At 38.5% G+C, this 25,672-nt stretch overlaps 2 protein-coding genes across 8 annotated transcripts in view; one reads left to right on the top strand and one right to left on the bottom strand.

The window, feature by feature from the left end:
* IRAG2 (inositol 1,4,5-triphosphate receptor associated 2) overlaps nt 1-1,730 on the top strand; it is a 28,838-nt gene extending 27,108 nt beyond the window's left edge. The window contains exon 20 of one of the 2 annotated variants that reach the window (XM_055710710.1): nt 937-1,730. In XM_055710710.1, the coding sequence (XP_055566685.1) occupies nt 937-1,180 (244 nt within the window). In that variant the 3' untranslated portion in view covers nt 1,181-1,730. The remainder of the gene's footprint in view (nt 1-936) is intronic. The other variant, XM_055710711.1, reaches the window with a different exon arrangement.
* Nucleotides 1,580-25,621, bottom strand: DNAI7 (dynein axonemal intermediate chain 7). 6 transcript variants are annotated; one of them, XM_055710706.1, is made up of 16 exons: nt 25,558-25,621; nt 24,257-24,277; nt 20,874-20,955; nt 19,309-19,400; nt 18,087-18,188; nt 15,626-15,763; nt 13,501-13,647; nt 12,261-12,364; nt 10,556-10,835; nt 8,704-8,806; nt 6,287-6,453; nt 5,202-5,346; nt 4,192-4,406; nt 3,329-3,496; nt 2,987-3,100; nt 1,580-1,918 (listed from the first exon to the last, which is right to left on the bottom strand). In XM_055710706.1, the coding sequence occupies exons 1-16, from the start codon at nt 25,558-25,560 to the stop codon at nt 1,649-1,651; spliced, it is 2,151 nt and encodes a 716-aa protein (XP_055566681.1). In that variant the 5' UTR covers nt 25,561-25,621; the 3' UTR covers nt 1,580-1,648. The 6 variants fall into 6 exon arrangements, 5 of the variants coding, with proteins under 5 accessions (XP_055566681.1, XP_027653221.1, XP_055566682.1 ...); XM_027797420.2 differs by lacking the exon at nt 25,558-25,621 and adding an exon at nt 22,661-22,708 and having other exon boundaries at nt 24,257-25,547; XM_055710707.1 differs by lacking the exon at nt 24,257-24,277 and having other exon boundaries at nt 25,558-25,575.
* Between the last annotated feature and the right edge of the window lie 51 nt (nt 25,622-25,672).

Here is a 25,672-nt window from a genome sequence, read left to right as displayed (position 1 = left end):
ACTCACCCTGCCAGGGATTCATTACTAATCCTAAAAGGTGAGGTAAAGAGGAGCCTCGTGCTACGATCCCACCTCTTTTGCTTGCTCCACAACTGTTAACAGCTAGGTTACTAGGTCACGCTAACAGGTACTCTTGTAAAAATGATCAAGGATTTGAGGCCTGTGCAAAACTTAGCAGCAGCTTTGGCACACGCTGAGACACAGGCAGTCATCAAGACTAACTCCAGACTGCTCCTGCTAATTTCTCTGATTATCTCAAGTCTAGGAAGAGAGTGGTGTCCTAAACTGTCCCTTGGAAACCCCTGCCTTACAGGAAAGGAGGTTTGCTGTCTCTGCAGGGAAACTGTTCATTCCGTATGAATACACAACACAGCCTCCACTGTGAGCATCCCTGATCAAGGGGGAGAAATGACAATTACGCTAGTGTGTAAAACTGAGAAAACAGTGAGAACAAATGTATTTTTTCTCTATATTGTTTGATAAAGGATGGAGGTACCCAATGTCATGAGAAGTCTAGGATTTCATGACTTCTCCCTAACCTCAAGGAAGGTGCCAAAGCCCTAGAAAACAATAAAACGTAAGGCTAGCACCTTCCATACTTTCTACAAGCAAGATCTCGATCTGTAAAGCAGCTTTCATGACTCCTCTTCAGAAACCGTGTGTGGTACGGGGAGCGTGGATGGACTTCTAAGCTGGGTCAGTCACCCAAACAGCTTATCAAAACCTTGCTTACTTGAAGCCTGCGTTTTAAACCCAGAACACAAGCTACAACTGTACACAGGTCCCAGTACAGTTACAACCTTGTTGCCTTTGGTAGTTAAGGATCTGTATGTATGTTTGTGGAGTCTGGTTTGCTTTAGGGGTTTGTGGGTGGGAAGAGGGTTTCCAAGTTTTGAAGAAAAACTCAACTGCTCTACAACTTCCTCTTCTATGCAGGTGCAATTTAATGTCATCATGGGCATCCCACTTCAAGGCTTCTTTTTCCAATGCTAACAAAACTCTCTGGGTTTCTGTTTCCATCCTGGTCCTGCTTGCTGCTCTTACAAGCTTCCTCACTGGGCTGTCTCTTCAAAGACCAGCAGACGCAGCACCTGTAGGAACTGGGGACTCCTGGACTTCACTACAGCAACTGTTGTGGCCATATACAGGACTTCAACACAATGGACCACCCCCAGTATAACAAAGGTTCTGACTCTTGAAGTTATACTTACAAGTTCTGGACGACAGTATGAGAAGCTAAGATAGTATATTTAAGATTACATGTTCAGGTTTGTTTTGTTGGGTTGTGGGTGCTTTTTGGGGAGATTGGGTTTTTTTGTTTGTTCGCTTTTTTGAAAGCATGACTTGAAATTGAAATTATTTTTTCTTCCCCATTCTGACAAGTAATCTTTAAAAGTACCTAAAAGGGTCTCAGTTCCATTCAGGTTTACAACAAAACAGTGATTTTGAATGTAGCTAACAATAAACACGACTAAGTGGTCTAGCCACAAAAGAATAAAGAACTTAGTTTGCTTTAACAAAAACAAATTGTTTGCATTTTAGTCACTGAAACTGCTTCAGTGATTTGAATAGAAAAGGATTCAAGACTTTAAATGTAACTTTATTGAAAGCTTTTGATAATAAAGTCTTAAAGGAAAGCATACAGTACTTAAGAGTATGTTAAAACTCTTGTAGCAAGGAGTAGCTGATATACAACATCAATAAACAGAAAGCTAGCTCTTTCCACTCTATCAATTGCTGCTTCGCTGGCAAAGTCCTTAAGCATATGGTAGAGTGTGGAGTGAAATTCAGAATCTTCTTCTAACTCCTCTGAAAAAGCTTCACTGGTTTCAGTGATCTTGAGCTTTTGTGCTTTCTGACCATTAAACATATAAAGAGACCAGTCTTTGACAGAATCTGCTTTAAGATGCTCACTTACCTATTGAGGAAAAAAAAAGTGCTTTAAGGTAAAGCCTGTGACACTGACAGTATAAATTGTAGTATGGAATTCTAAATTTTAGTATATTCATGAGTGTAAAACCAAGGCGCTGCTTTAGCTCTCTCTGCCTAAGAGACTATGTACCAGGTACTGGATCAGCATCAAAATCTTCCATCTAGCTTGCCCCTATAAAAGGTCTGGCCCCTCCAGCTGCTGCTCCTGACTCCTGTGGAGAGAGCAGCTAGGTGCAATAGGCATCACTTGTTCTAGTTCTTGCTCCTGGGATCAAGCATGTCACATACATTTAACTCGAGGGGGGGAGAACTGCTCAACATTCCAACAGTATGGTTGGTTTTGCATCTACAAGCACAACTGGCAGTATTTTTCTGTCTGTCTGGGAGAAGTTTTAATGACATATGGTTTAGTTCACAGATGGAAATAAATCAATGCTTAAGTTGCTTATTCCCCTGCCTCTGCAGTAGGGGAAAAAATGAAGCCCCATATGGACAAGAAGAAATTTCCAATAGTAAATATAAAACTTGCAGCTTGGATTGCTGCTCAGAAGGACTCCTGCACTAGGAGACTTCATGAAAATTGGCATCCAGCTGTACCATCCCGGCTTTGGCTAAAGCTTCAATAGCTGACTCACCAGTTATGCATCCTAGCACATCAGCAAGTGTCTTTGTTACTGAGGCTTGTGTCCCATTAGAGATCTCACAAATGCATGAGCTGCGAAGCAGTGCAGAAACAGGCTAAGCTAGTGGTGAATGCTATTAACTAGTCAACCCCAAATCTTAAAACCACTGCACTAAGCATGGGCAGGGGTTGAAGACAATGTTTGAGATGAGTGTCACTTAAAGACACAGGAACAATTAACTTCTGTAATTGTGGCATTTTTCTTTTTCATAGAATGGTTTGAGTTGGAAAGTGTCAAAGATCACCTAGTTGCAACCCCCTTGCTGTGGGCAGGGACACCTTAGACCAACCTGGTCTTGAATGCTTCCAGGGATAGGGCATCTCTAACTTCTATGCTGATTTTTCTCTAAAAGTTTAGTCTAAACCACAGACCTTGAACACTACTTGCTCTTCACCAGCTTCTAGATTCCACTTGCTCCAGGCAAAGGCAAAAGCAGGTGCAACCAGTGCCATCTGCCGATAGGCTCCAGCTTCTGCTAGGGCAGCCTGTAATGCAAAAGTACAAGTTGGAAAATATATATATAATTGAGTCTAATTCCCTGTGGTATACAATTGTAAGAAAAAGCTTGCTTTACCCAGAATCCACTGACTATGTGTTCTGCCAGCTTATATTTACCACCTGATTCTACACAACAGGTCTTTATACTGAAAATGTTATCCAAGTGAAAAATAGATGGAAAAAACAATAGGAAAACTATCTGTTCTTGCACTCACCTTCTTGTTCACAGGGACATACTTGTGAGAAAACTCTTCTGGGAAAATGTTCACACCAGCTTTTTTCAAAACTGCTCTTAGGTCAAGTGGACTTGTCCATTTTCCTGTGAGGTGGGAAAGCACATCCTTCTCTTCCACCACTACTGAAGACAACATACACTGATTACCCTGTTGTACAAACCAGTGAAAGCAACTTACTGGTCATGAAAGCTATTTTCTACTTCAGGCATCAAATATTAATATTTTTGCCATTCTGGATGCTGCATACACAATCTACTACTCTGCACTGTAGACTTTCATTTATGTATCCTGAAGAAAGCTGCTTTTCTGTAGGATTTCAGAAATACACTGGTCTAGTGGCCCATGCGTATGCTCGTACAGACTCGCTTAAAATCTTGTGTGTTACTGGATTGATTTATATGGCAATGAGCATATGGATAGTCATGTGTAACTTGAACCTTTAGAAGGAACAAGTAGCATTAGTAGGAGGTTGCTTGAAATGCTTTTATTTCTCTTGGTGTAGTTGGGAGGAGAGAGAAACACTCTAAGTCTCTAACTGGTGAAACAGTCTTGAATTCAGCAAGGTAGTATCACTACCAAAGTATATACTTCCTGGAACTTTGCAGATCATACAGATGCTTTCTTTTGACCAGTTCACAAAAAAAAAAAAAAGTGAAATTTAATCACCAGTACTGTTCCTTACAGTGCAAGGAAAGAATGACATCCTCCTTTTCACCGGCTCAGAGTGAGATTCAAATTGTTCTTGTGGAAGCACCCCAAGTCCTTTATTAAGGACTCTGTAATAAATCTATATTTTTTAAAAAAAATCTGCAAAATAGTTTTATTAAAAAAATTTACAGTACCTTAATTTGTATTTGAATCGTTGCAAAGGCTGTAATAACTGCAAGTAGTGCTTCATCTATACCAGTAGGTTGCAATTCCCATGCTTGATATGGCATGTTGAGATGAGCACCCTGGAAAAGTGCTATTGTATAAAAGGCATGCATCTCAAAGGTGGCGATCTTTTCTTGTGTTTTATAAGTTATGTTGCTGATGCCATCAGTTCTCCACTGTTGGCCTTTACAAAAGGGATGCAAAAATGCAAAGATGTATTTGTAAAGCTTTGGCTTGTGATACGTGCTGAGGAAGAATTAGTTAAGGCATCCTACATTAACCAGTACTTCCTCACAGTTAAGATAAACTATTAGGCACAAAAAAAAAAGAATTCATTTAAGGCAAAAATTTCCCTCATTATCTTAAAATTAGTATAATCTTGTATTTAGACAGGAAATTTTCTCCTTAATCTCAAAAGAAATACAAATACTAACGTAACTGTTATTTCTTATTTGCTATATAGCAGGCTATAAGGTCATTTTCAAGAGTAACTTCAAACATTAAACCATCTTAATAGGTTCTACTCTCTTTCATGAATTCAAAGTCAGAGGTATGTTGTATTTATCTAATGAGTATCACATTTGGCTATTAACACTTAGTATTTAGTTAAAATAAGAAAATTAATACATGTAGTTAGGAGCTAGTTTGGCTTAGTGGACTTTACATGTCTTTACCCTAGCAAAACTTGTTTTGTGGTATACAGTGTTGTACTACTGCCCATTAAATGGCGTGGGTTTTTTCCATTCATATTGAAAAGCTACAGTAAAAAGCCCCAACAAGCAGTCCCTTGTTAGATACGATGCAAAAGCAAAACAGAACAACCCTGCCACCACCGCCACCAAATCAATTAACATTTAATTCCCCAGATTATTTCTGGGCTCTGAATTGGCTCTTATCTTTACAGCTACATTCTGGAAATAATCAAACTCGGGTATAAATTCAATTATTCAAACTTTAAATGTATATCCTAAATTTGTACCTGTAGAATCCCATCGGCCTATCACAGGATCTTCAAAATACATCACATTGTCAGGAAGTCTAAGGATTATCTGTATTGGTGGATGTGTGGCATCTTCAGTGTCTTCTGAGGGATATGGGTATAGTTCCAATCCAACATCAAGTACCTTTGGCAAGATGGGAAAGTAGCAGATAACATTTTTACTAGAAAATGCAGTACCCTACTTACTACTTTTCTTTAAGTCTACCTAATCTCCTGTGGAGTTTCCTAACACACCATTTAAAATGTATTACTATTAATGGTTTGCTAATATTGCACATTTTCAGCTACAGTCTTGAAGACAGTAGAAGGATGACTACCAACAAGGCCTTTGAACTCTTCATGTGCTGTTGATGGCACCCTTAAGGCAGTGCCACACAGTAGGCATGGTCATTTTCTAATAGAGCCACAATCTCAAAAAAAACCCCAAGAGCACCTGAAAGGGAAAACCAGATATAATTCCACTTTGCCCACACAGTGTCAAAGGGAACGAAAGAGCTCACATGACTGATAATGCAGGTCTGTGTGCTCATCTGGGAACAAAGATCCCATGCCTCTTGGTCTGCTCACAGTCCCCATTCTCTTAGTTTGTACGGGAATTTCACTTATTAAAGGTTTTCTGCTTCACAGCAAAAACTGCAGTGTAGGTTAGCACTGCATCAGGAAAAGTAGGATACATTGGCTATAGTCCTCAAATACCTTGCGGAGCCTGCAATGGAATTGGCAGTAATTTTGTTACCAGCCTTCTTTAAGTATACCTTTCGCATATGCAAAACTAAGAACTTACCCCTTTGCTTTCACTAAGGCCAAGAGCGTTTTCCAGCACAAGGATCTGTGCTAGCCATGCCGATGAGCACACACCTCTCTAATTGCAGGCTTATCTTTTCCCCACAGCTGCTCCAAAAATTGGCCAAATGTAATTGAAAAATTATTTGAAAACTTGTCCCCTAGACTGCTGCTCAGGTAATCACGTACACTGCATATATACAGTGGTAAAACACCTCGGGAATAGCTCTATCGAGGATGACAGGGAAGAGGACTGCACAGGGTGTAATCTCTTTCCTCACCTCCACCATACTCCAGTCCTTGATTTGTTTGACCTGAGGTGGAAGCTGCAGTGCATCGATATGGTACACACCACCCACCAGCACAAACTGTTGCAAATCAATGATGTTTTCATCAGTTACCACCTCTTCTTTTTCATTTGCCTCTTCCTGCATCAGTGGATCCTGAACTTAAAAAATAACCAAACAACATGAGTTAACTTGGTGCTTAAACCAAGACATTGAACTTGCCCACTTCTATTAATTTTTCAGTTTGCACAGAAATCCCACATGCTTGATGTGCTTTACACTCCACAGCATTTCAGCACCATCTACTGGTGTTCCCCAGATCTTTTAAGAATTAATTTAAATGTGAGCAGACAGCTGGACAATGAAAAGCACTTCTTGTTTGTTTTGGTACTAAGCTTTTTAACAGATTGATCTCTGCTTTAACTTTGTAGTCAATTCAAAATGCTTTATATAGGACTAAGGTTTTACTGACAAAATGAGTCACGTCATTAGTTACAGAAGGATTTCACAAGTATGCAATACAGTAGCTTCTGGACAGGTCTAGTAAGATGGTAGTGGTATGAAAAGAAATAAGTCAAATAAGATATAACACACCTACAGGTCATGTGCTGAAGGTGAAAGCTGGTATTTATGAAGAGCATGAGTAATTTAACATTAAACAATTTTCATATAACAAACATAATTCACATTTTTTCAAAGCATAATAATGTGAATATTACATATACATATTAATTTTAAGTTTTAATTACTTGGAAAATGTTATTAGAAGGCACCAATGCCATGGAAAAAATGCCTAGAAATATTTTCTTTAAAAAAAACAAAAAAAGCATGCCCACAGAAAACATTGAGCCAGATGTTACAGAAGGAGGACAGAAGTTCCTATTTACAGGGCTCAAGATAAAGTGTTCAGTACTGTAAAAACAGCTACTGTAAGTGTTATTAAATTTGTTTTTTGGGAGTGAGATAATCTCAAAAAATGACAAATACTTATATAAACTGCCTTCAAACTTTTTAAAAACCAAGTAAAAAAATGTGTTAATTTTATAATGTCAGATTTAGTTGCATTATGCAGAGGTTTCATTCCACTCTGTTCACATAACAGCATAATTTCCTGCTGTAGTTATTTCAAGCAAAAAATTTACAGGAAGTAAAAACTACGTTACTACCAGCCACAGTGGCAGCTTGCTCTTTAAATTGATTTTAAAAATAATAGTATAAAAATATTTTTTTAAGGGTCTTATACACAAAACTGTTCATTCTCTCATGATAAATTAACTTCTTAACGCTGGTACAATTAAGTTCAACCCAGAGACCTGCTGTAGTTCTCGCTCTTTCCCCTGTTCTTGCACTCCTGGTTTTTTCTTCTCCTCTACCCGGCTGCCTGTACCACTGACTGTGGTAACCACGTATCCTTTCAAATGATATTCTGAAAAATGGTTGAACGGGTTTTCAACTCATTAGCATGCCAGCAAAAGTATAGTTTCGTAAGTTGTCTCTCCTGATTAAAGCAGATAAACAAGCTTGAAGACATTCAGGTGTAATTAGTACTCTTCTGTGCACATACATTTCACCTAATATATGGTAGGGATTTTCAAAGCCTTACCAAAATAAAATAGTGATTTCCTCCAAATGAAGCCCAAGTTGTTTGTATTCTTTTTAAAACTGTCTTGTTGGGGTGGTCTTTAAAGTCTCGTCTGACAACTGGTTGCTCGGACTGTGCTCCGCAGAAAGTGTTGTGGGGTGGGGTTTGGTTTGTTTTAAAAGAAAAAAGGCTGTACTTTTTTTTAAAAAGGTCAGCTAAACTATGCTGAATAGTTTGCAGTTGTTCTATTTAAGACAGTACTACAAGAAATCTCACTCATTAAACCAAAGGACACCACACCACTGAAGAAATTTGTAACAACTTATGTGGGAGAGATGAACAGCTTCAGTTCCTGGAATCAGACCCTGTTTTAGCAAAGTGTATCAGCAGGTATCTCGCTTTAAGCACACTTATAAGTAATACTCAGTAATACCTGCGCTACCTGAGTGCCGACCATCACACGCATTTGAGTAATTTTTTTTCTGAGGAAGTCAATCTCACCAGGTAGCCTGGCAGATTCATAAAGATTGTGTGTCTCACCCACAAACATACATAAACATATGCATAATAATACACAAATGTACATAAACATAATAAACATAATAAATAAATAAAAATAAGTGCAGGGACAAAATCCATTTTCCTATCTGTCCTACCTTCTCCCTGCATGTAATACGTCAACAAAACTCAAGTGTTAACAGAACATCAATATCTTTATAAAACTTTGTGCCATTCACAAAGGGATCTATATCATAGTGTTTCCATATATAAAATAAAATATTTAGTACAATTATTTCTGTAATGCAGTGCATAAAAACTAAGCAAATACCTTGTGATGATACGTCTGAGATTTCTGATTTCTTCTCCATTTCCTCCTTTGTCTCATTTATATCAGCTATGCTACTGCTGTTTTCTTTGAATGAGATAGCACTCTATATAAAGCAAGAGACACTTTTTCATTAGTCAAAGACACAATAAAGAAGAAAGCATCATCTCCTTCAAGAAGGCCCAAGGAGAAACAGTACAGTTCCACTCCTCCAGCAGCATTTGCACCAATCTTGCTACAGGGTTTTAGGAGAAATCATTCTTACCTAGCTAGCAAAAACAGTTTAGATTGAAGGTACTTATCAACTTCGGAATCAGATACATAAATAGAGATAAACATAAAATAATGACTTCATTTCCACAGCAAACTCCATCTCAAGCTCCCCAAGTACGATACAAGCACTTAACCATTTTAGCAGTGTGTACACTCAAAAATTATGTTTATGCTGACTTTACAGCTGAAGAGAGACACAAAAAAACCTTAAGCCATTCTTGAATCCAAAGCCCTACTGAAATTCTGCCAGAACCCCTACCTGCAGTTTTAGCCTGTGCCTTGCCCGTGAATTTTTTCCGTTTCTCACACTGTTTTCTATTTCCTAAACACTACCCCAGATTCCCAGCCAAATTTCCAAACCAGATACGAACTCATCCCTGTCCTAGCAGACTTCTCTGGAAGCACCACAGTAGACAAGTGGCAGTTCATTTTACGAGCCGTCCATTTGGTGCCCTGTGCTGTGCCTGCCAGTGTGTGGAAAGAACACACATTTCCTGAAGCAGGACAGAAGGTGAGGGGAGAGAAGTGTTTATGCACAGAAATGTGGGGGAACTCAAGGCAGAGCCAGACAGGAGGAGAGACTGCAGTAGCTGAGAGAAGCGGAGTCTTCAGAGGGAACAGGAAAATTCACAAAACTAGATTGAGACAAAGAGAGTAAGATCTGGGAAAGAAAAAGAGAAGGAATGAAGTGAGGAGCTTGAAGGAAGTCTGAAAAACGTAAGTGAAAACTGCCAAAAGACAAGATTTGTCATACAAAAAAGAGAAAAGGAACCAACAAAAATGGGATTTCAGGCACTGATTCACTACAAAGGTCTCGGGGACTGAAAAGGAAAAAGCCAAAGATCATTGCTCAAAACATATTAAGAAGGATAAAACATGATGCTTTACAGTTATTTGTGCAGAAGTTTTAGATGAAGAATCCAAATCATTTATCTGCAGGTCACAGATGGTACCAAAAGTGAAAAACCCAAACCCAGTAAGAAGAATAAAAAAACAGGCAACCTCCACAACACCTAAAGCCAACATACTCCATTGGAGTGTGCTGGGTAAGAGACCTGGCAGCCAGCAACAGTATTTGGAAAGCTTCTAACAGCAAAGCTTCAGTATACAGACACAGAGCAACCAAGCTGCTGCACAACCAGCACCTACAGAACTATGAATCTTATTCTGCATGCTACAAATTTTCCTAATCTGGGATTCCTGCAGTGATTTTATAGGGTTGTCAGTTTCTCAGAAGCAGAATCCATTCATCTGGACATACGTCACACACTTACGGAAATACCTTACAATGGTACCTGATATTCCTCATGGCTTGATCCTACTCTTAAACTGCCAACCGAATGGTGACTACCACACCCTGTCCAAACTTCCTCTTCTACCTTCCATACAACAAACTCTGGTCATTCATCCTTCCATTCCCTTGAGAAGATCTATGACATAGTATTAACACAAGTTGCCTTTTTCTATAAACCACTTAAAAACGCGGCACCCTCAGGCACAGGACACATTAAGAAGCTGTTACACTGCAACTGGGCCTTGAGAAACAACAGCAATGTAAAATATCCTTCGGGTTTTTACCTACCTTTCTCCCATCGGTACACGTTTCTTCTTCAGTGGACATGTTGGGCTCTTCCCTGGCTTGCTTTTCCTCTTCTTCTGATCCTTCTACATTGTCTTTTGAATGCTGAGTTAACTTTCTGCTATCTAAGACTTCCAATTTTGGCACACTCTGACACTGCAGCCAAAGTGGAGATACGTGATCATACTGAGTATGCAATATGCGAACAGCAACATTGCTCACAGCCAGTGACTCTGGAAGATCAAATCCATGCTGTGCACCACAAAAGATGTGATTTTTGCACCTGTAAACAGTTAAAAAGATAACATTCCCTAGTAAGATTGTCTTTTGTCCCATGGCACAGTTGAAGAAATAGAGTTGGATGTCTCAATATGCTTCCTGTCGTGTACTGACAGCTGTCTGTTAAGCCTCTCCAGAAAAGCTGTAACTACATTAAGGCGCTCAGGAACTGCAAAAATAACAGTCCTGATAGGATGACAATGAGGCAAAATCAGATCACTGCTCTTCTACACAGTACGTTCATGGTAAAACTCACTAATTAAATGAATGAGCAAATCCTACATAGGTGAAGTCACCACCTGTCTGTGCTACATCAGTCTCAGCATCTTCCACATAAAACCCAGAGAGATACGCAGATGTAAAGGAAATGTTGATAATCAACAGTATTACACAGCCATCAATCCTTGTGACAGTGTAGGAACCAGGCTAAGAACAGGCACAGGAGACCAACTTGCATCAAATCGAGTTACCAAACTTGTGAACTTGGGTTCTTTCACCAGATGTAGAAGTTTGCTGCTCATTGCAATTCCTGCCCAACCGAATCCAGAACAATTAAAATAATACTTATTTTTGGGTAAGATCATCTGGTCACGAGTTCTAACAATCTTCCAGTAAATAAACATTTATTTTTTAATTCTTAGTTGAAAATTTTAGGTGCATCTCTAAGATATCCAAAATGCATTAACATTAAAACCCAGATAGGCTCTGCCTGCAGGTCAGTCTGACGTTGCTGAGCACTCAGACTTGTAGTTATCTTACCAAAGCTTTCAGCAACAGGTCCTTAGTCAAGGCAAAGTCATTTTACCAATTTATTCCTCATATTTGCAAAGTGGGAGTAGGAAGTCTGCTCAAAAATCTTGTTTTGAAAAGTATGTCAATTAAAAATTAAAAATAAAAATATATCAATCAAAAAAAAAGTTAAACAGTAATTTAATAAATTAAAAAAAATATCTTTTATTCAGAACCCACTATGGAGGATACCTGCATCCCAGGTTCTATTATCTTTTATCTAACAGTGCTGAGCACAAAGCATCATTCATCGCTTTGCAAACAACTGTAACAGCTTAGAAATTACTTAACGCATCATCAAGAAACATTACTTCCAGAGCAATTTCATTTCTCTGCATGAGTTTTACAGTTTTCCTTTAAAAACTGTGCTGGCAGTAACAGGGTTCTACTGCAGCATTTTAAGAAACAAATCATACATCTATATATTCCATATATAAAACATTTCTATTTCTTTAATAAATGTCTGATGTAACCAGTACCTTCCTTAGCAACAGATTGGTATGAAATTCATCAGTTAGGAGTCTGTCGAATGAATGGTATTCAACACGAAAAAGGTTGAGAAACTGGTTCTTAGAGCTTACTCAACTTGAGTAGACAAGGCCAGGCCTCATTTCAAATTAAGAATTTCACTATGCTGTACCTTACTTTCTTCTTCAGATTGGCCCATATACAGAAAGTAACATTCTTATCCTTTATGACTGCCTGCATATTTCCAGTTTCAGAATCTTCATACATATTAGCTGTCTTCAAAGAAAAAAGGCAATTAAATCATGTTTTCTTTTATTTATATCACTTTTATACTTACTTAAACAAAAAAGACACACAGAAATAAAAATACACCAGACCAGTATGTTGTATTTATGTACCAAAACTTAACAGTTATAAACTCAAATACCTCTGTTAAAATTTGAACTATGTTCTTTTTTTCCCTCTGACTTCATCAATTCTGTCAATCAAATACTGCCAAATACGGGATCTTACATTATCCCCTTCAGTAGTACTGCCTACCTCCCTTAATCATGTCCCCTCAAAAACATATCTCAGGTCAAGTTAAAAAAAAAAAAAAAAAATACTTAGCACTAATGGACTCCTATCCCACAGTCACTGCACAGATTATAATATTGTCAATGTAAAACTTGTGAAATTATAATTACATTAGGAGTATAATCCTAAACTCTGTAAAGACAAGAATTTAATATTTCTTAATTTGGAGAGGGTTTTGAGTGTGAACATACAACTGCTTCACTATTTCCTTTACCCCTTTTCCTTTTTTGTTTCCTCTAGCAATATTCTTTTGCTAAACATACTTACATACAGGATTAATACAATTAAAATAGCAAGCAAGATCACTACCTATACATGCAACCCAGAAAACTGATTCCCAAGAACTTTTTCATTTCCTTGTTCAAAGACTCTTTACTCCTCTCAAGATCTTAGTTTAAAATATTTTTTAGTCACATGAACTTGTATTAAAAAACATATATAAGCTAACCTTATGACCTGCTTTTCACATTTACAATTTTTTATACAGTCAGCTAATTTTAATTTAAATCACTGATACAAAATAGGAAAAAAATGTCATACCATGCCCCTTGTTTTCAACATCTTCAAATCTCACAAAATTTCACCATAATCTAATCTTAAATTTCTTAATGATGGGAATTTCGCCTGCAAAGCTAAGATTTTCAGGGGTTCTGAAGGGTTACAAGTCTGGTATCTGCTATACACATGATCTGGAAACTCCAGTGCTAGATTTGGAGACTCACATGCTAATCTCTACGACAGTTTATGAACAAACAAAAACAACCATCACAACAAAACACTTGTAGCTAAACCTGCATGCACTGCGCATACTACAGCTTCATAGTAGTAAATCTTACTTTAAGCAGGTGCTCTGTAGCTCCATTGTACTTCTGATGAAGCAGATTCTGCAATTTCAGAATAGATTCCTGGTACTGAGCTGTTTCTTTTTCTGTTATCTCATTTGATGGTGTGTCCAATAAAAGAAACTGCAACTTCTCAATTAACTAGGAGACATAATAGGTGGGAAAATTATCTCTGTTTTGACACCACCCTTAATATACTGTGTGTTCTGTCATATAAAAATCAAGGCAAACTTCCTTCCTTTGTACCTAAACATATCTTGGTCGCAGAAATAATCTTTTTCTATTATATGTCTAGAAATTGTGCTAACCCATCATTATCAGATAAACAGCCAACCATGCAAAGCGCTGGAAATTCCAGGGTCAAGTCTGTCTGCCTTCATTCCTCTAGTCAGATTCCTTCATTCCTTAACCTGTGGGCTGTGAAAAATTAGCTTACAAAATAAATCATTTATTGAACAGATCGGTCATATGAGGAAACCTTTTGGTCAAAAAGTAATTTACAGCTTTATTTTGGAACCATATGAAATCTTAAAAAAAAAAAACCAACAAAACAAACCCAACAAAAACAGATACACATACAGCAATTATATTTTAATTCTCAGAACAATACTTAGCATGAAGTTTGGAACTCTGTCATAACATTGTTGTCTTCCACTACAGGCTAGTATCTTTAACATCTAAGTGATTGTATAGAACTAAAAAATTCCTAGCTACTAAAGTGACCTGCAGCACTGAGGCAAAGGGAGGATCAAGTTCTATTTTATGCTTCCCTTCCACACTTGCCAGACTCCTCTTCCTTGTAGCCTGTGGAATTGCAGTGCTACTGCTCGTTAAAGGTGTGGCAAAGCAGCAGCAGAATTACAACTACCACCATCTTTTTTATACTGCACCTTGAACATGGTCTACCTCGACAATGAGGTAGACATGATCTCACAGTTCAGAGTGTTTAACAGTTTCCTTTAAAAACACGTAGAACAAGAAAGAAATGCTCAAGTGTTTTAGACCAAGAGAAGTTAGGGACATGGTTTAGTGGTGGATTCGGCAGTGCTGGGTTAACAGTTGGACTTGATGATCTTACAGGTCTTTTCCAACCTAAGCAGTTCTATAAGACAAACAATCTTTTTGACATCACCTTGCATTTCCAGCAGGGGCAAAACAAAAATACCTACCTTCTATTATCACATAATACTCTATTGAGCATACAGTGCAAGGCAGCACACATTTGCAGGACCTGAAGCAGCTGTAACCACTTTAGTGTTGGACGGAAAACATACAGCTGGGGGGAGGAAGGGTGTTTGTGGGAGAGAGCTGACAGCAGGGAGAAGAGTGGGGAGAAGGAACAGAAGTGGGCAGTTGCCAGGCTTTTGGCTTGGGTTGCAGTGTAGAAGAGAAAAAGTGAAGAGTTATCTGCTGAAATTCTTGGAAAGGACTAGCACATTCCCCACCGGGTCAGAAAAAGGTTGCAGTATGCAGAAGGTGAAAATTGCAGCACCCAGCAAGCACTGCAAGACAGGAAATCTAACACTGGGAACCAAAATGAAATTTGTGTTACACATGCAACTTTCACTCCCAGTTTCTGGAAGACCCCATGTAACTTTCTGAAAAACACTATGAAGTTAGCATAAATTAAAATAAAATCCTAAATTTACAGAGCAGCCACAAATTCCTTAAAATTTCTTCGCAAGCTATCAAATGGTTGGTGGACTGCATTTTGGAAACTCCTGCTCTTACATGGCGCCTCACTAGCTCTAAACGTTACACAACAAAGCTGCTGTCCACTGAAGATTCTATAATATACATGAGCTCATATGTTCTGGCTCAAGACTTTAAAATGTGCATAAGCAGGGAAGATGGATGTTGGGATAAGAGAGCTTAGTGTAAAAACATTGCCACAATTTAAAGTTGCATATTTAAAGTCAATAGTCAACTTCTTTAGAGCAAACAATAAATCTGTAATTAAAAAATGTAAAAACTGAAGAAAAACTTCTGGGTTTTGAAGGTTATAGCCAATTTCAGTCATTTTGTTGGGGGAAAAAAAGGATAAAAAAGAAAGAAAAAAAGGGGCATCAAGGATATGTTCTAGTAAGCTTAAACTGAAAAATACCATTTTAACACTTACATTTAGCACCTGTTCCCCCTTCTCCATCACAAGTTGAATGTCCTCATTTTGATCTTCACGCCATAAGCTCATGAAAGTATTTATTTCCTGCAGTACAGTTGGGTCAGGACTTCCATCACAACTGAGGTAATGCTCCCACTACAGGAAATGTTCAAAGAAAAATAGATACAGGCATGTGGTACAAATGACTATCATTATTACAAGAAAAAGGAGGATTATGAAAGACAAATATATTATAGTGATATATTCACACCTGCATCTAAACAGGGCTGTAACACCACCTGGCTTATTACTATCCCAGAAAAAGATGGTTTACTTTGATATTAATGTGTTAAGATATTTCTGCCCACCTAACATTTGCTGTTTATACTTACTCATTTATCAGTGGTTTCTGTTCTGCTAGGTAGAGCTTGCATGCCTACAAAAGCAACAAATTCAGTACCTGCCACAAAAGACGGGCGGAAAGAATCAATAACTGAGAATATAAATGAGAATGTAAGTGCAGGAGGAAGAGGCAGATGGTTCTCAAACCAAATCCTGCCAACAAACCTGAAAATTCCTACACTGGCAACAAAGCTGCTTAAAAGCCTTCTGCTCCAACAAGTTTATTCCTCCTTTCTCTGTCTGTGAAGGTTCCTCCCCCTTACCAGTAGCAACTCCACTGTTACAGAAACCTCTGCTGGGGAGATGAAATCCAAGATATTTTTTTAAAACAATTTTATTTTCAAAGCAACTGTTGGTCATTCTTACAGGCGGAGGAAGAAAAAAAACTCAGTGACAGGCTAGACCCATTTAACTCTACACACGAGCCTAACATTGGCTCATGGGATCAATATATCACCTATAATGTATTTTTTTCAACCATATAGTAAGATATTAAAGAAACACTGCCTCCCTGTTTACTGTGAAGATTATTAATGCTATGTTACTGCTGATTGCATTACAATGTAAAATGGATCTTATAAAGCAAAAGCACTTGTATAATTGCATTCCCAACCACCTCCATAACCATTTCCACTGACTTAAAAAAAGCAATAATAGGTGAGTGTCTAGTACACTGGAAACTCCTGTATAAAAGATTGATCAACCTTCAGTAATTAAAACATCTGACCTCTTTTTTTAACATCTTTGCACTTAAAAGAGAGCATGGCTCCACATCTGCAGGGCTGCACCCAGTTTTGTGTCCCTCAGTACAAGAGAGAGAGTAGTAAAACTGGAGGCTCCAGAGAAGAGGCATCAAGATGGTTAGGGTACTGGAGAAAATCACGCATAAAGAAAGCCTGAGCTTTGTTATTTTGGAGAGGATTAGCATGTGCAATCTACCAGTACCTAGAGAGGGGTTACAGAGAAGACAGAGGCAAAACTTTCCTCAGAGGCACACAGGGATGATGCATCATGACAATTAGGCAATGATCACAAGCTGTAACAAGGGAAATGCCAACTGCATTTAAAGAAAAATTCTTACAGTGAGAGTGGTAAAGCAGTCAAAAAGGTTGCTCAGAGATACTGTGGCATGCCCATTCTTAGAAATTTTCAAAACCCAACTGAGAACATTGGTCTAACTTCAGAGTTTGCCCTTCTTTGTGCAGGAGGCTAGCGACGTGAATTTCACGAGTCCCTTCTAATGGGATTTATGCTGTGATTCTAGATTTGTTCCACAGAGGTTTTATAAAGGATTAAGCGATATACAAGACAAAGAGAAAATCCTTGTGTCCACAAGTCTATTTAACCTTACCTGCAGCCAAACTGAGCAAACCTCATACCAGGCTCTTACTGAATGATGTTTCTCCAAGACGGATCCACAAGAGCAAAATGTTCTACCAGTGTACTTCCATATCTCACTATTCAAAATGTAACTTTACAGGTACATAGTACTGTGTATGCCCTCCTAAATGTACCATTCCTAAATGGCAGACATCAACTCTTAACTGCATTTTCATGTATTTCCAGCCCTGATATCTGACCTAGATGTGTGCCATGTCCTTCAAAGTTTTTGCCAGCCTCTCCCCAAATAATGACCTGTGATATCCAGAAATCACTGGAACAAATGTTGTCAATTGTCTCAAACACTACAAAAATACCTGTAAGCCCTGGCTGAGATTTTTTTGTGGAATGTTTAAAAGTAGAAGGAATTAAACAAATAGAAAAGGAAAGACAAATACCAGAGTATCTTAAATTACAAATGCTCTTGACTGCTGGGGTAAGCTGTAGGGTCCTAATACTTTCATGACCCAGTCAAGCTCCTCTTTGCCCATGTTTCTTTTCGGTGTACACCAAAGTATACAAGATAGAAGAGAGTGAGCATGGCCAGTTACAGCCTTGAGATGGAACTTGAAATGCAGGCATAGCACACACCTAAATTCAAGAACCGGAAACTCCTGGATCCTGTAATGGAGACGCAGCCTAAGACTTCATTGTCAAACCTCTATGACACTTGGCAGATTTTGGAAAGAAAGCTTACCTTTGCGTATGCTCTATAATCCGTTTTCCACTGCTGTGCAGAGAAAAACTTCTGTTCCAGTGAATGAAGTTCTGCTAGTTCAGACTCACTTCGTTTTTGATTCTGTTAAATATGTATATATATATATATATGTCAAACAGAAGAGTTAACTATTTGGTTTACCTTTTACAACTATTTTATATCAAAGGAAAAAATTTGGGATATTTGAACGATTTATCATTTAAACAAACCAAAACACTGATTACTTGCTTTTTTCATGAAACATTTGAGAAAACTGCAGTAGTTCATAATATGTTAGTCATCACATTAGTTGCTGAAATATATGATAAACATAATGTATAACACGATTGTTAACCTCTCACTTGAACAGTTTTCAAATCATCATCCTGGAACTAGCTGTAATGAGCTGCTAAAAAATGTAAGCGTATGTTGAAAAAACTTGTGCAAGATTTTTTTTCCGTATAATTACTACTATTTTATATTCCTCTTGTTTTTCTGAAGAAGAAAACAAAATTAGTTTTTTTAAGTAAACCTTCCTTTTTTTTTTAAATACAAAAATATTTAGGTATTTCCAATCAGGTGTTGTTATGAATTCCAGTCTTCCTGGAAAAATAAACATAACCTAGTACACACACAAATCAATGTATCTGCTCTAACCTACAACAACTTACAGAATTTATACCAAATTCTCTTGCCATAGATGTACCAAAAGTAATTATGGGGAACTCAAAAAATAGACCCAATTGAAATTATAGTGGAAATGAAAAGAGTTATTTATTCAAACTGGAGTATCACAAATCACAAAAGTTAATGCATTTAAACCACAGCACCTTTATGTAGCAAAACCAGGCAAGACTACTCATGTCAGGGAATTTTTCTGAATCAAAGCAACACTAAGCCAAACATTTGCTTAGTGAAAGAATACCACAGAAAAATATTCAGTACCATTTCCCTTGATTCTACACGCATTATGTTTTACTACTAATCCAGCTCACTACCGTTTCAGTTTGTGGGATCTTCCATAAGAGTACCTTTCAGGCTTGGAGAGATTTTTTATTATTAATTTTAATCTAGTGATGCTAGAAAATTTCCTCTACATTGTTCCCAACACTAAGGACATAAGGAAATTTATTTCTATGCTCACACTAAATTACTAATGTTTTACAAACCTTGTCACAAGATTAGAAATAGGATTAGATTTTTTCAGTGAGTACAAACTAACTTTTGCCTCAAGCTTTTCCATCTGTTCTTTTTCAATTCTCTCCTTTTCAAGTCTTGCTGCTTCTTCTTGTTGAGCTCGAAATTGGGCTTCCTCTGAAGATTGGGAAATACATCAATATATAATTATATTTAATAAAACCAGAAAAAGTATTTTGTTATTAGCTGTAATGACAACCATAATGAGCAACACAAACGTGTATCTTATATTGTGCAGAAATCTTCCAAACAAGCCAAACTAAATTGAATCATGGTACTGAAACACAGTATCTATGGCACTACCCCTATCAGCCTGTGACAATACGAGTGGAGACACGGATCAGCAAGCCCTCAGAAACAGCAGTAGGAGCACCTCTTCTTTTATCTACAGCTTCAATGGACCCTGGTTCTCAATCCAAAATCTATGGTGAAACTGAGTGGTTCAGTCCCAAGTTATTATTCTCCTTTGCTACAACCTTTGGTTTCCTACAACTTCAATCTTGCAGCTGTTTTGTTCATTGAAATCCTCTTTAGGATCAGTCACTCCTGATCACAGTTTTAGCTTTTCTTTGCTGCCATAGGGACTAGAAATTAAGAGGATGTGAAAACTAAAATTGATTTCAACTGCTAAGCCTTCAGCCTAAGCTAGCAGAGCCTATGCACCAATCCACATGTTCCCAGACAGTGGCTTGAATGTCACCACCTACACGTAAATCACTTCAAGTATCTGTGTTGCACTGAGGCAAGAGCAACAGCTGTTCCCAAGCCTGCCTGTACTTGCCTCAGCTGCTACTCCCATCCACAAAGGTTACTAGTGATTAGTAGTCACTATTACTAGCAATCATAGTATGCCTAAGCCCCCATCAGATCTGATTGTTGGCAGAAAGGGAAGTAGCAGGGATGGATCTGATTTTCAGACAGGGTATCAGGTCGTGATACTAAACTGCAGAAGCAGGCACATTCAAATGGTGGGGACAGGTAAGTTATGCAACTGGGATTTCATTTTAAGGGATACAGCGATGTACAACAGAAAGATCTTGAAGAAGTGGGTGGCGAACCAGTCGCTCAGTAGAGGCAGAACAAGCTCAAGCAAACTATATTTCAGTCAAACCTAGTTCGCAGCCACATTAACTGCTACCCCTTCAGAACACCAGCTAGCCCTCTGCCAACAGCAGTATTCTGCTGGCCTTCTCTGGAAAAAGTCCTTTTCAGAGAATTTCTCTTGACTACTGATACATAGGCTTAAGCAGGGGGAGGGGAAGAAATGCAATGTTTTGTGGTTTTCTAACTTGCTGAGAATATTTGGAAAGGTAATGGTAAAAGAGAAAAAAATATCTATTTATTCTAGGCATCCCCCTTCCCAAGTTCCTAATCACAGGAGAAATAACTAGAGAAAAGAGTATGGCTCTAATAGGAAAGTGAGATGCAGTCACACAGAATTTAGCCTACACAAGAAAAAAGAGAAGAATCACCTGTGTTTGTGAAATATAGACATTGATGCACATATAGTTTAGGAAATTACTTTCTGTCCATTTATTTAAAATCATTTATAGGGAATATGATGGCATAAATAACTTAAGTGCACAGTACCTTCGTCTCTCAGCCTCCTTTCTTCTTCTTCTTTCTGTAATCTCAGTCGTTCAGCTTTGCTAACTTTCTTTTTGCCACTGGACTTAATGTTTGCAATAAATTAAAAGAAAACAATTGTCAATATAATTTTAATACATTTTGGGAGGTACTTGCCAACTATAACTTTTCCCTTCTAATGTGATCCCTGAATTAATATTCTAGACTCCCTATACAGTCAATGAAGCCTCCAAAACAGCAATATACATCCTGGGCTCAATTTTCTTCTCATTTTCATGATGCAGTGTATGCTCTTACAATTAATTTATTACTCTATGCCAGACACTCCTGAACACAGACACAATAGGAGAATATTAAAGTATCTTCTCTTAATGTAGAAGTTGAATAACAGGCAGATCTACTAAGAAAGTAGACGTTAAAATTTCAAACATTTTAGGAAATACTGGGAAATGTATTTGGGGACACAGGCAAGTCTGGCATTCAGAAGCATCTAACTTAGAAGACAACTAAGAAAAAGTTCAAGCCCTAGGCTGTTCCTAGAATAACTATATTTAAAATTTGTTCTCAGAAGTTATCGTCTTTATCAATTCTTTGCAGTCTGGGCATACATTTAAAAAAAATAAAATACAAGCTAAGTAACATGCAAAATCTACTGTCACGTAACAGATTAATGAAAACAAAACACTTATTTTTATACTGTAACACAGTATTCATAGATTCTTCACTGATACACATAAAAATTTGACAATTGGATCTGTGCACGAGGTCACATTATCTTTAAGAGACTTGAACAGTAGAACGTAGAAAGCATAATTCTCTTTGGATTTGAAGGTGTTTGCTAATAACCCCCTCACTTCTTTTCCTCACTGGCAAAAAGGAAGATTCTTGGATGAATTTTGATTTTTTATTATATTTTGTTTGGCTTTTGTGTGTGTTTATTTTTAGCATCAACAGTCTTGGGATGCCTAATCAAATATGTAGGATCAGCACTGTGACTACAAAACAGCACTTAAAACAAAGACACATAGAAGGAAAATACTGGTTTCCTGTTAATGAAGCAGAAAAGGCAGCCTAAGGTTGCAGTCCTCACCAAGTGCATAGTGACTAAGGACTAAATCATCTTTATGCAGTTTTATGCAGTGTTTAAACAGGTAACACTGCCATTGTATTGCACGTATAACACACTTGCAGTTAATGTGTCTGGACTCCATCTGGAGTTGATGGAATGATACCAGGGAGGAGTGCTGTTCCTGAAGGCAGATCCTGCAAAGACAAGGGCTGAATAAAAGAGATTTAAAAGAGAAAAAAAATAAATAAAAAGGAAAAGAAGGGGGGGCAGAGGAGAAAGATGTGCAAGGTAGTAGAAGTGGAGCTTGTAAAAACAAGCAGGCTGATTTTGTACTGAATGGCAAAATTAATTCACAGCCAACATTCTTGTTTATGAGTGGGGCAGATAAAGCTATATTTTTGTACACATGAGAATATAAACCATGATATTCTTCTGCATAGGTTCCAACATACGGACAAAACAAAGAGTGACAGCAGCCTAAACTAAGGTTGAAAGCAAAGATACGGATGACAAAAGCTGTCCAGGAAAACAAATTACTTTCATTTGGTGACGTATTTATGTACTGGCTGAACAACGGTATTCTGCCTCTGACACATACAAATGAAAGACAATTAAATCAAATGCTTACTTTTGTAAAACATAGAAAATATACACTGTAAATGGGTTCAGAGCGTGAGGCAACGTGAAAAGAGGAGACACGTCCTCTATCTAGGCATCTAACCTGGATGTTGCACATCAGAGAGCCGAATCCCAAGTCTCCATGCCATCACTGGTGAGAGACAACGATTCAACCAGGTAAGATAAAATTACTAAAACAGTATGAGTTCCATCCACAGTGTCAGTAAGAGAATATAATTGGATGGTATCACAATATCAATAAGCCCTAAGGATCAAAAGCATCTGTCAGGAATCCAATCCTCCTCTTCCATAGAGAAATGAGTACAGAATGGTACCAAACCAGCACAGTACAGTAGCACAGTGCCCATAGGCAATAGAGAAAGAGGTCAAACACAGCTGACAGGGAGAGACAAAAAAAGAGGACTTAAGTCCAGACAGTTGCAAATGAACACGATGGTATTACGACATCTTCCCACCTGAGTATTCCTAATAATTTGGTAAATATTATTACAAGTAATTCAGTTGATAGGGAACTTAGAAATAATCAAGGAGAACTTCTGTCATTCATCACAGAAAAAGCGTGTTACAAATTTCACATTTATTTCACATTTTGATTCTGACAAGTGTATTTTCAGATATAAATAATTACTTGGAAAGCTATTCACTTTACACAGCAATAAATATATACATAAATATAACTTTGTGTACAAAGGTTAGCAGGAGCTTGAACAAAAACAAAGGTGAAAATTTAGAGTTAAAAAGCACCAGAGTTAGCATGCATCTCATCTCACATTTGCTACCAAAGCATTTACTTACTGACTCCTATAATAGTCAGTAAAAGCCATAGTTCTACCCTTTAAGATTTCAGAGAAGAATCAGTTCCTTTCAGTTAAAAAAAATATCTATATAAATCTTTGATTACTTTTCTTCCAATGAAAATAGAAAATTTGCTTGTTTCAATTACTTATAATCACTTTTTAGTCAACTTCTTTTCACATTCTTATGACAACATAGTACTGACAAAATTGAGATGCACAGCTCCCCAAGTAATGCATTTGAATGTGTTCTTTTGGGGGAAGGGGTAGATAATTTAATTATCACTGAATTAAGAATAATCCACGGGATGAATTTATGCAATCCAGTTTCCCACAAACTTCTGTCTGCTGTCCCCCCTGCCCGTCACGTGGTCTGTGTCTAGCCTGTGGCTCGAAGCCAGGACACTGGCTTTATGCCCCGACATCTGCTGCCAAGCGAAACACACATTGGCTGCGCTCGTCACCTTCTCTCTAGTAGTTCTGCAGGAACATGACTCAGCCTCCTTGCAAAAGGCTCATAAACTTAAGTGTCCTGGAGACACCTGTTCCTCTTTCAAATTTCATGAAGCCTGACCAACTGTCTCAGAAATACAGATTAAAAAATTTTAAAAAAAACAACAACAAATCTTTTTTCCTTTTAAAAATCACATTTGCTTACAATTAAGGTCTCACACCACCTTTATTATGACAGATCCTCTTAAAAATGTCAAAATATATTTTGTAGACATTAAGGCCAGAAGTAACTGATGCTTCCTTTAATTTCAGCATGAAGCGCTTTGTAATTTTACTCACATAATTTCGAAAATAACAGAACTGTGCTGACATAACACTGAAATGAATATTGCAAGGGTCAAAACGCTGTATGTGAACTAGTGTCTACCTACCTTTTTCTTCTTTTTTGGACCCTAGAAGATCAGACAGGGGGAGGGGAGAAAGGAAAGTAAGCATCAGAGAACAGGGTATTAAGTATAAAGGAATAATTAGAAAATAAAACTATTCTGTAAAATTAGATTAGATTAACTATTGAAAAACTATAATGACAATAATTTCGATATTGCAGAAAATTAGCCGCTAACACATGACTACAAGTGGTCATAATCTATCAGGCTAGATTACACTTACGGTTATAGAAGTATATCTACTTATTCCCAGTGTTAAAAAAACCTAATGTACATCAAATATGTAATTCAGTCCAAGACATAATTTAGTCAAAAAAACATTTTCAGTGTTTTCTAAACTCCTAATCTGATACTGTGTGCTATTCCAAGTAACATTGAATTACATCATGGGATGACCTAGAAGAACACAAAACCACCACTGGCTCTTTTGTCATTCATTGGGAAACTGCACCTGAAGTGAAGAAATATAGTTAGGGGCCTTCTCCAAGTGACTACAGAAAATACAACAGATTCTGGAAAGCCAAACATCTAACAGCAAATCCCTTATTTGATTTACAAGACAATTACCTTTTCTGTGCAAAGTCTAAATATTGCTATGTGAATTTACATAATGTCGGTGTCATTAATTACACCCACGAGAATATTCCCTGTGGGGTGGCAAAAGGGGAAGAAGGAGAAGACAGGCTGTGCATGGGACGGCGGCGAAGTGTCTTATAATGGAGCGACACCAACAACGAAGCGTTAGTTACCTCCGAGCTGGGTGACGTGCTAAGCAGCCATAGTAACAAACCACTGCACAAGAAGCTTGATCAGGGGATTGCAGAAAAGCTAACAGGCCCTTCAAGGGGATTTTTTTTCAGTCTTAAATCTCTTTTTCCATACACTGGTACTTCAGTAACCGATGTGAAATACTTTGGTCCAACCCTCATCCACCTCACCAGCCTCTCAAGGCACCTGTTACCCTGCTCCTGCCTTCCCTCTTTACCTGCAGAAGCTCAAGGCCCTGCGGCTACACCGGCACCGCCCGGGCCCACCGGCACACCGGCCACCGCCCGGGCCCACCCCGCCGCGGCCCCCCGCCCGCCGGCACACCGCCCACAGGCCGGGTCCCAGACGTTGCCGCCCGCCAGACCGCGGCAGCAGCTGAGGGGCCACCGCCAGCAGCCCGCACTCTCAAGGCCGGTGCCGGCATCTCGGTCACCCGGGCCGGGCGGCAGCCGCCCCTGCCCGCTGCGGTGCGGGCCCCCGCAACGAAACCGCCGGCCCCAGCCCCGGCCCGCTCTCACCATGGCGCCGCCGTCACGTTGCCTAGGCGACCAGCCCCTCCCCCCACGTGCTCTCCGCCACCAATGGCGGCCTCCCTTCCTCCCACGGCCCCGCTCCGCCCCTCGGCGCCGCCGC

This window comes from Falco cherrug, chromosome 5 (assembly GCF_023634085.1).
Source record: "Falco cherrug isolate bFalChe1 chromosome 5, bFalChe1.pri, whole genome shotgun sequence".
Classification (NCBI taxonomy): Eukaryota; Metazoa; Chordata; class Aves; order Falconiformes; family Falconidae; genus Falco; species Falco cherrug.
Note: the sequence above shows the minus strand (reverse complement) of the source record. Positions and strands in the feature narration are given on the sequence as shown.